The sequence below is a fragment of the Bubalus bubalis genome, chromosome 7 (assembly GCF_019923935.1).
Source record: "Bubalus bubalis isolate 160015118507 breed Murrah chromosome 7, NDDB_SH_1, whole genome shotgun sequence".
Taxonomy (NCBI): Eukaryota; Metazoa; Chordata; class Mammalia; order Artiodactyla; family Bovidae; genus Bubalus; species Bubalus bubalis.
Window position 1 is genome coordinate 104,489,148 of NC_059163.1, and position 11,136 is coordinate 104,500,283.

The 11,136-nt window shown below is 43.8% G+C and overlaps 1 protein-coding gene across 2 annotated transcripts in view; it reads left to right on the forward strand.

Annotated features, from left to right (window-relative positions):
* Positions 1-7,190, forward strand: part of UNC5C (unc-5 netrin receptor C) — a 433,860-nt gene extending 426,670 nt beyond the window's left edge. For both annotated transcript variants that reach the window (XM_025290694.3, XM_044946206.2), the window contains 2 exons: positions 4,446-4,624; positions 5,383-7,190. In XM_025290694.3, coding sequence (XP_025146479.1) covers positions 4,446-4,624; positions 5,383-5,545 — 342 coding nt within the window. In that variant the 3' untranslated portion in view covers positions 5,546-7,190. The remainder of the gene's footprint in view (positions 1-4,445; positions 4,625-5,382) is intronic.
* Positions 7,191-11,136: the final 3,946 nt, after the last annotated feature.

Here is an 11,136-nt window from a genome sequence, read left to right on the forward strand (position 1 = left end):
GGAGATCCCAAGCTGTGGGATGCGCTGTAGGAGGGCTCCCAACAGATAGCTTCGGGTATTTGCTCAGGAAACATGCTTTCTGGTCTAGGCTTTGAAGGGGTTGGCCTGACAGAGGTTCAGGGAAAGAGCAGAAGAACTAGCAAAAGTGAGGTCAAAGTGTTAGTTGTTGCAGTGGTGTCCGACTCTCTGCGACCCCATGGACTGTAACCTGCTAGACTCCTTTGTTCATGGAATCCTCCAGGCAAGAATACTGGAGTGAGGTACCCTGACCCTGGGGAAAATTGAAGGCAGGAGGAGAAGTGGGGGACAGAGAGGTTTGGACAGCATCATGTCTCAATGGACATGAGTTTGAGCAAGCTCCAGGAGACCATGAGGACAGGGAAGCCTGGATTGCTGCAGCCCATGGGGTCACAAAGAGTCGGACAAGACTGAGCGACTGAACAACAAATACCCTTAAGAAAGGCACTTGGACGAGTGAATGGACCAGTCTGAGGAGAGAGAGTCATGAGAAAGGCGGGGCCAGGTTGCTGGGTGGAGGGAGCACTGGGGGCCTCCAGACCAGCATACCGCCTTACTGCAGGGCTAGGACTTGGGGATGGGTATGGTAGGAAAGCCATTTGATACTTACCAAGAGAAGGCAAATTACCAAATTCAGACTTAAATTGAAGAAAGTAGGGAAAACCACTAGACAATTCAGGTATGACCTAAATCAAATCCCTTATGATTATACAGTGGAAGTGAGAAATAGATTTAAGAGCCTAGATCTGATAGAGTGCCTGATGAACTATGGAATGAGGTTCGTGACATTGTACAGGAGACAGGGATCAAGACCATCCCCATGAAAAAGAAATGCAAAAAAGCAAAATAGCTGTCTGAGGAGGCCTTACAAATAGCTGTGAAAAGAAGAGAAGCAAAAAGCAGAGGAGAAAAGGAGACATAAGCATCTGAATGCAGAGTTCCAAAGAATAGCAAGAAGAGATAAGAAAGCCTTCCTCAGCGATCAATGCAAAGAAATAGAGGAACACAACAGGATGGGAAAGACTTGAGATCTATCTCTTCAAGAAAATTAGAGATACCAAGGGAACATTTCATGCAAACATGGGCTCGATAAAGGACAGAAATGGTATGGACCTAACAGAAGCAGAAGATATTAAGAAGAGGTGGCAAGAATACACAGAAGAACTGTACAAAAAAGAGCTTCATGACCCAGATAATCACGATGGTGTGATCAATGACCTAGAGCCAGAAATCCTGGAATGTGAAGTCAAGTGGGCCTTAGAAAGCATCACTACGAACAAAGCTAGTGGAGGTGATGGAATTCCAGTTGAGCTATTTCAAATCCTGAAAGATGATGCTGTGAAAGTGCTGCACTCAATATGCAAGCAAATTGGGAAAAGTCAGCAGTGGCCACAAGACTGGAAAAGGTCAGTTTTCATTCCAATCCCAAAGAAAGGCAATGCCAAAGAATGCTCAAACTACTGCACAATTGCACTCATCTTACATGCTAGTAAAGTAATGCTCAAAATTCTCCAAGCCAGGCTTCAGCAATACATGAACCGTGAACTTCCAGATGTTCAATCTGGTTTTAGAAAAGGTAGAGGAACCAGAGATCAAATTGCCAACATCTGCTGGATCATGGAAAAAGCAAGAGAGTTCCAAAAAAAATCTATTTCTGCTTTATTGACTATGCCAAAGCCTTTGACTGTGTGCATCACAATCAACTGTGGAAAATTCTGAAAGAGATGGGAATACCAGACCACCTGACCTGCCTCTTGAGAAATCTGTAATGCAGGTCAGGAAGCAACAGTTAGAACTGGACATGGAACAACAGACTGGTTCCAAATAGGAAAAGGATTATGTCAAGGCTGTATCTTGTCACCCTGTTTATTTAACTTATATGCAGAGGACATCATGAGAAATGCTGGGCTGGAAGACGCACAAGCTGGAATCAAGATTGCCGGGAGAAATATCAATAACCTCAGATATGCAGATGACACCACCCTTATGGCAGAAAGTGAAGAGGAACTAAAAAGCCTCTTGATGAAAGTGAAAGTGGAGAGAGAAAAAGTTGGCTAAAGCTCAACATTCAGAAAACGAAGATCATGGCATCCGGTCCCATCACTTCCTGCCAAATAGATGGGGAAACAGTGTCAGACTTTATTTTTTGGGGCTCCAAAATCATTGCAGATGGTGACTGCAGCCATGAAATTAAAAGACACTTACTCCTTGGAAGGAAAGTTATGACCAACCTAGATAGCATATTCAAAAGCAGAGACATTACTTTGCCAACAAAGGTCTGTCTAGTCAAGGCTATGGTTTTTCCTGTGGTCATATATGGATGTGAGAGTTGGACTGTGAAGAAGGCTGAGAGCCAAAGAATTGATGCTTTTGAACTGTGGTGTTGGAGCAGACTCTTGAGAGTCCCTTGGACTGCAAGGAGATCCAACCAGTCCATTCTGAAGGAGATCAGCCCTGGGATTTCTTTGGAAGGAATGATGCTAAAGCTGAAACTCCAGTACTTTGGCCACCTCAGGCGAAGAGTTGACTCATTGGAAAAGACTCTGATGCTGGGAGGGATTGGGGGCAGGAGGAGAAGGGGACGACAGAGGATGAGATGGCTGGATGGCATCACTGACTCGATGGACGTGAGTCTTAGTGAACTCTGGGAGTTGGTGATGGACAGGGAGGCCTGGCGTGCTGCGACTCATGGCGTTGCAGAGTCGGACACGACTGAGTGACTGAACTGAAGAGAAGGCAGGAGAATGTCAGTGCTGGGCTTTAGGAAGATGAGTGTAGCAGAAGGGAGATCATAGGTAAGAAGCAGGGAGCTGGTGTGGCCACCAATGAGAACATCTGAGGCTGTGAGTCAGCGCTCCATGGCCAGCCAGGGACAGTTCAGCTGGGTTTCCACCTAGACCCCATTGTCATGGTCCAGACAAGACGCACGGAGGACCTCAAAGTGGGCCATAGCCTTAAGGTGTGAGTTCTGTACACCTCTGCCCCAACGTCCATTTATACCTAATAGAAGTGTTGGCGACTTGTGTGTGAACATTCCTACCATAAATCCACTGAGAAGCAGCAACGTGTGCCTTTGCCCTCGCTTCTGGTCCCCTTGGTTTAAGTACTATGCCTTCAAGGTCCCCTGAAAAGAGCTCTGTGCCCAGCGCAGGGAATGACCTTCAGGATTCAGGGACTCCAGCTCCCATTTGTTGCCTCTGTTTCACACCAGTCCTTTAAGTCTGGGTATGTGTTGGAGGTTAACATAAAGGAGCCAGTACAATCCTCGGAGGCTGAGTTTGCCAAGCTCTGGGTTTTGAGGCCAAAGACTGTGATCACAGTCAACACTGTTGTGTGTTCTACATTAAAAAACATTTTCTTTTTTTGCTCGAACATGCCCTCCAAAGGCCCTGACAGACCTCGTGTGGTGTGATGCACAAGCCTCACAGTGAGTCCTGGCTGCTGATCCAGGGCCACCCCAGGATGCATCCTGGGGCCCCACAGTGCAGGAGCAGCAGGGTTTGGGAGGTTCTGCATGGCAGGGGCACTGACCTCTGGGTGGAGCACCTCGCCAGACCCCGAGACTTCCTGATGGCTGGAGCTGCATGTGGCTACTTTATCCTCCAGCAGCTAATTATCTTCACCTCAGTTACCTGCTTGGAAAAAAGAGAGAGATGACATTTAAAGTAGATTAAGTGGATTTTCTTTTATTACTTTAATAGTTCCCAGGCAACATTTGCTTTTGCTTTTCCAACCAGCAGAAGTGATCAGAAAATGATTAGAGTTTCTCCTGCAGATGAAATTCCGATTTTGCATTTATGCTGTTTTATGAGCTGAAACTATCTTAAAAGCCAATCTATGGTTTTCTCTACTAAAATTAGATTTTTTTTTTAAGTTAAGGGTGTATAGCAATTGGAGGATTCTGTTAGCAGTTTGCCCTAAGGCAGTATACTGCGTTCACCATTTTCTTTTAAAAAATTAGTCCTAATTTGATATCATTTACAGGAGAGCTATGTTCCATTTCATTCAACAAAAGCAGAAACAAGCCATCTTCTACAGAGGGAGAAGTTACTCGAGCATTTGCCCAGGGCATTCCCCTTAGGGTCAGACAGTCTCTAGAATCTCTAGACATTCCCTGGCTCATCCTGGAGAAATTCTAGTAGAAAAGCTGTTACTGAGTTACACACGCAGTCTCCGGCTAGCCCAGTCCTGAAGGAAGACCCATAAATCCCAGGCTGTGCAAAGTCAGCTCACAACATACTTCTCCCTCTAAGCCAGGTTATAGAGAATCACAACTTGCAGCCAGAAAGAAGTCATCCTCAGTAAGGAGAATAATAGCACCCATTCTCCTCTTATCTTTTCAAACGAGGCATTATGTTGACTGGGTCAATAAGGATCGCTTTTGTCTTCAGAAATAATGCTGTGTTGTTGCCCTGCCTGAACCACAGGAACCTACTGGCATGGCTCTGCCGCTTCTGGACCCAGCGAGCACCATCACCGCCATGACGGGCCCCAGCGCTTTCAGCATCCCGCCCCCAATCCGGCAGAAGCTCTGTAGCAGCCTGGATGCCCCGCAGACCAGGGGTCACGACTGGAGGATGCTGGCCCATAAGCTCAACCTGGACAGGTGGGTACGACCAGGCTTCAGGGCTGGTTCCTGTCAGACACAGGGCTTCAGGACCGATAACTGTTAGAGCAACATTCTTTTTTGTCTTTCCATCTGCACATTTACTTGCTTTTCATTCTGCCAACATGTATTAAGTTCCTACCTTGTCTCTTGCACCATGGTGTTGCAGATACATGGTTGAGAGACATCCTGGGCTTCTCTGACTTTTCTAAGCATCGGGTTTTATGATCTACTTCGCAAGGCTGATGGGCTAAATCCCCCTAAATGATATAGCCATTCACTAATTATTGTTCCTCACCTACTGTTGAAGCAGGACCTAACGCTGGATGGGTAATTAACATGCTAATCACAGCGGTGCTGTTATGAAGAGACCTCAGCAGCCTCTTCTCTTTAGAACTTTGCCATCACTACCAAGCAAAGCCCCAGGCCTGACCTGTCAAAGATGATCAGAGGCTGGGCTGGAGAGAAAACATAAGCCTCTTGATTTCCTGTTCAGGATGTGACCCATAGACATCTTGTCTCTTAAATTATCTTACTCAGAGTTGAGGTTAACAAAGTTAAGCATCACGTCTCCTGTCTGGGGCTGACCTAATTAAACATGAGCTAGTCATTCAGGACAGCTCAGTGCAAGCCCCAGTTTCTCAAGGGGGACCAGGATGCTTACAGAAATGCAGAAACAAAAAGGTTTAGTCAAGACTGAAAAGAAAACAGACCCATAAATCAGACCGTTCAGCCCTTTTTCCCATTACCAATTACAGGTACTTGAATTACTTTGCCACCAAATCAAGTCCAACTGGTGTCATCCTGGATCTCTGGGAAGCACAGAACTTCCCAGATGGAAACCTGAGCGTGCTGGCAGCTGTCTTAGAGGAAATGGGAAGACATGAAACAGTAGTGTCATTAGCAGAAGGGCAGTACTGACCCAGGCTGGGGCTGAAGTGCAGGAGGAGAGCCCAGAGGCTCACCGCGGAGGAGGAAACCCGTCTGGACCGGTGAGCTCCACAGGCAAGACTGCAGCGGGAGACAGAAGGCAGACACAGCCGCCAATGTACACGCCCACTCTACTCGGACACCGCCACAGGAGTTCAGAACAGTTGTACAAATGTGTATCTTGAATTTAGAAATCAACCTAATTTTCCTCTTAGTTGGGCTGTATGCTGTGTGGTACAGGATCTTACAGTTTCCTAGGAAACGCTTTTTATTGCTATCCAGATATATGGATAAACTTTCTTAACAAACCCAATTTCTACAAACATTGTTTACATCAAATTGGACAGGGATGCAGACACTGTCCATGGCTCGTTCTATTTTTGTTTAAATCATTTGAAGTTGAAGCTGTGGACGGTTTGCTGTGTCTCTTTCAGATTAGTAATTTACAGAGAAGAGTTTTCCTACAAATTGTGTGCATCAAGTGTCTCAGATAATCCTCCCATCAGTGTTCTCTTTCTAGAACTTGTAGAACCAGTGTTACTGTTTGTATCAGGGAAGTGGAGAATCTAAGCATAAAGGAGAAATAGATAAGACTTCTTATTCCTTGAGGGCACTGTCTCATGCCCTCAGGGAATAAAGCTGTATCATCACAGGGAACACATCGATTCATGTTCAACAACACAAGAATTTCTTCACAACTTGTGTGTTGGTAATATGCAACTTGAAGTGTTTTGGTTTTTTTTTTTAAAGGTATTATCATCATCATTATTATTATTGATGAGTATTTACAAGTATTCTAGTAAAAGGATTTACTTTTACCTTGTTTTTGTTAGCAGTACTGTTAGTATTTAGGTATCGACCTGACCTGGGCACCCTCTCATAACAAGGTGGATGTGGTCACCAGTTTAATTAAGCAGTCATCCCTTGCTTCCTTGACATTTTTATCTTTCTTCACTCATTCTGCCTGAGAAGGTGGTAAATGCTTACCGACTTTGTCAGTCTGTTCTTTGAGCTTGCTCAGGCAGGGGCTTTGTCCCCCTTGTATTGTCATGGGACGTGCTCTCGATTCAAGCTCACGCAGTATTGTGGTCATGCAGCCCCACACGCCTTTGGTGGGTCCTCTGTCTACCATGGAGGCAGTGTGACTGAAGGAATAGCCTCTGAGCTGGAGATGAGGAAACCAGTTCTCATTCTGGGTTTGTCATTGTCATTCTGTGCTCCCTGGGGAGAGTCATTTACCCTCACTGGACCTCAGGTCTCCTCACCTGTAAAATGAAGGGGTGGATTAGATCGGCTCAAGGTTCTAAAACGTTTGACTTCCCACTGTGATGCCTCCAGCCTCCTTCATCAGTCTGAAGACCACAATGGACGCTGACCTGGATCATTTAACCATTCAACCTGTCTTTCGCCCAGGCTACATTATGCCTTCCAAATAATTCTGACTTGTAACATATTTGTTATGCTTTCAAGTCTCGTCTTCGTGTCATTGCATCATGCTGTTCACCCAGAGATGGCATCCCCTTATCACTCTCTTTCCTCTCTTGGGACCAGTTGCCTTCCTGACTAGTTGCAAATTATGTTCTATTATTGTCTTGGTCAAAAATTTTTTAATTAAAAAAAATTTTTAACTGAAAAATAGTTAGTCAACGGACTACTTTGTGTAAACGATGATATTTCTTTAGGACCATAGAGGCTCTTGGTTTTAACACAGGGGCTCAATTCTTTCAGTGGGTGGGGGGGTAGAGTCAACAGTCCAGGAGCCAAACCGAGACTGAACAAGCACCCCTGCATATGAATCGCCACTTTCAAAACATGGCTGTGGTTTACCTTGGGGCTAGAGGTATCCAAGTTACTGAATGGATTTGAATTAGAAATAATCTTACCCTTTTCCCCTTCTTTCAATATGCATTTCCTCACCTGTTTTGGTAATTTGTTGATATTCCCAGGTTCTTCTATCCTCATCACTGAGAAACTGTTGATACCTTGGTAGGGAGCCTTTTCTTATCTTCTGTTTTAGATACATGAAGATTATTCCATCATCTGTCTCTCTCAGACCACACCCTGTGCCGTACATAAAAATACATTACCCTTGCTGTGGAAGGTAAGATTGCACTAATAAACAAGTTCAGTGTATCATGCTTATACCAATATATCTTTGACCAAAAAGTAGTAAAATTGTACTCTACATAAAAAAAAAAACTTAATTTTTAAAAAGGGGGAAGCAGAAAAATAGCTATGGTGCATTGCTGCATCTTAAAATGACTTTTCAAGATTACTCACCATTGCTGGTTTGGGGGGCTGTCATCTCTGGAAGGCAAGAATTAGAAATCTGATGCCTAATGAAAAATAGAAAGGAGCAAATATGTAGTAGCCAGATAATTTCAAAACTGACTTTTAAAAAGTCATCAACACAGAACTACAGAAGACAGCAGGAACTGTATTTTCAAAGCCACTGGGTTCACTTGAAGTGCGTCCTGGTATTTGGTTCTGCATCTTAGCACCAGAAAGGGGAAAGGCGGTTAACTCCTTACAAGTGAGGTACTTGTCTGTCATAGACCCCCATCATGTTCCCTGTCAGGGGAACAAACTTCCATATGTATAGCACGCCATTTACATCAAATAATTTACACAGCAAATTCTGATTTCCTTCTTTTGGGGAGTGAAGTAATAGCTGTTAAATTGCTCTCAAACTCAGAAGGTCTAGGCTCAACAGTTCAGTATATAGGGAGCAACCTCATTAGCCATCCTGGAACATGCCCTCCCTTTCATTCCTAGGGCTTCGCTGTAGGTTGAGAGCAAAAACCAGTTTACTTCATCTGGAAGGAAAAAAAAAAAAAAATCTCTCACTTGTGCATGGTGCCATCTAGTGGTAGATAACACTACCTGCCCCAAGTTTAATGGGAAATCTCAGGAAGAGTTTTTTGACAATGGGAATGGATACCTGGAGCATGTATAGCATCTTTATGTCAGACATGCGGGAATTTTCACATCAGATAGACATTTCTTATTCTCACCTTTTTTTTTTTTCACTTAAATTACCCATATCAAAAATTACATGTCATTATGAGCCTAGTTGCTTCCCTGGTGGCTCAGATGGTAAAACAGTCTGCTTTCAATGCATGAGACCTGGGTTCGATCCCTGGGTTGGGAAGATTCCCCTGGAGAAGGAAATGGTAACCCACTCCAGTATTCTTCCCTGGAAAACCCCATGGACAGAGGAGCCTCGTAGGCTACAGTCCATGGGGTCGCAAACAGTCGGACACGACTGAGCAACTTCGCTTTTCATGAGCCTAGTACATTTGTTTCTGACTCCACACACATCTCAAATTGGGTTTTGACATCTCAAATTGGTGTTACAGAAATAATAGAAACACAGAAAAACCTGTACAAAACAGCTTTTGAAGATTTGTCATTATTATTTATATTTTTCACTAGGCTTCATGTGTTTTAAAACTTACTTTTAGTTCTCTGATATTTATTTTTGAAGACATAAGCAGCATCCAATTGGAAATAAGTTTTATATATGCAAATACTACATCTAATGAACTGAAAACTGTTGTGGTTGTTAATCAAGGAGAAGAAACTGGCTTCCTTCTGAATTTGGGGATCTAAAGGCAGATGTTTCATCCTGTTTTCATTTTCCTCTCACTAAATCACATTTCCTTAATGTGATCTGGAAGGAATAGAAGTTAGATTCAGAATATTGATAACTGGGCACAAGGTGTCAGCAAACTGTAATACCAAGGTGCTCACAGCCAAGAGCCTTTTCATAAACAGCATGAACACCAGTGTGGACACTCACCTCAGTTACCCAGAAGAACTCCATCTTCATGGAAGCAATGTAAGCTCTTCCAAAGCAAGTCAGTATTTGGGGTGAGATGTCCTTTGGTATACTGAATAACCATTAGCCATCTTGGGCTTCCCAGGTGGCACAGTGGTAAAGAATCTACCTACCAAGCAGGAGATGCAGGTTCGATCCCTGGGTTGGAAAGATCCCCAGGAGAAGGAAATGGCAACCCACTGTAGGATTCTTGCCTGGGAAATCCCATGGACAGAGGAGCCTGGCGGGCTGCAGTCCATGCGGTTACAGAGTCAGACACAACTTAGCAACTAAACTACAACAACAATGGGTATTAATAATTTAATGCTATCATAGGCCCAATCAGAAAGAACTGAATGCAATGGCAGATAAAAGACACCTATGACAAAGGACAATAGTTGAAAAAATGAATTACCCTGAATAATATTTAGACAACATGTAGCTCCAACCCTTTATACTGATACATACTACTATTTTGTGGGGCTACCCTGGTGGCTCAAATGGTAAAGAATCTGCCTGCAATGTAGGAGACCTGGGTTCAATCCCTGGGTCAGGATGATCCCCTGAAGAAGGGAATGGCTACCCGCTCCAGTATTCTTGCCTGAAGAATTCCATGGACCGAGGAGCCAGGTGGGCTACAGCTCATGGGGTCACAAAGAGTCAGACATGACTAAGCAACTAATACTTTCACTATTATTTTGTAGATTTTAATCTCCCAACTTGCAGATAGTAGAACCATTCGTTAGGAAGAAGTCATGGAGACCGAGTTCAGGACACTCTGGAAACTATACAGTCAGTAACACTTTTTAGGGGTGTAAGCAAGATATTTTAAACACTGCAATAGTAGAATTGAGATTTTATTTACCTTCTTCTGGAGAGGCACAGACAAGGCTCTGGCTTCTGTATCTTGAGCTGTGTCTCTGCTGGGAACACAGCAGCTGCGCCCCTGGCCCACGCCTGCCTCTGTCTCTCACGGGCGTTTGAGGAGGAAGCAGTAGTTGATCACATCTGCTCAGGGCTCACTGCCTTTGCCACTACAAGGTCTGCCCACGTGAGGTCAAGCACATAAAAATACTGACCTTCCAGAGAGTATACAATAGGTAGAAAAAGTTTCCTCATCTAGTCTTCAGACTTCAGGTTGAACAGGAGATATGGCTCTTGCTGAGCGAGGCTTCTGGACAAGTTATCAGTCTTGCACAGAGACCCCAGTCCAAGTCTGAGGCCAATGACAGGAAGGATGCCTGTGGACACAGCCAAGTGAAACTGGGTTTGATCCATCTGCTTTGAGAGCAGAGGCGCTTTTGTGAGTCAGAATGCCATCATGCCATCCCTCAAAATCAATTATTTGTAAAGATGATAATGGTCAATGAGCAGTAGAATTCATGGAACCAATAAGGAAAATATTTTTATGACTGATTATCTCAAGGTAATAAAACGTTGTTTTACCTTTTGAGTGCCTCACAGGACCAACGATTACACTTTGCCTTTTTGGTTTTTTGTATTTTTTTAAACTTTACTGAGCTAATGTTGGCTGAAATCCTTAGAACTTTGCCTCTGTGCAATCAAGTGCTATTTCTTTACCCTAAGAAATCTATTTGTATAATCTCTGGCTGTAATGATTATTTTGAAAAAGTTCCTTTGCATCTCAAATGATTTTTTTATGGAATAAGACATAAGGGGAATAAATACGTTGTAAGCATTAATAATTTAAGCCTGTATCTATACAGGTTAAGCCAATGGAGTCCTAAATATTTCCATAATT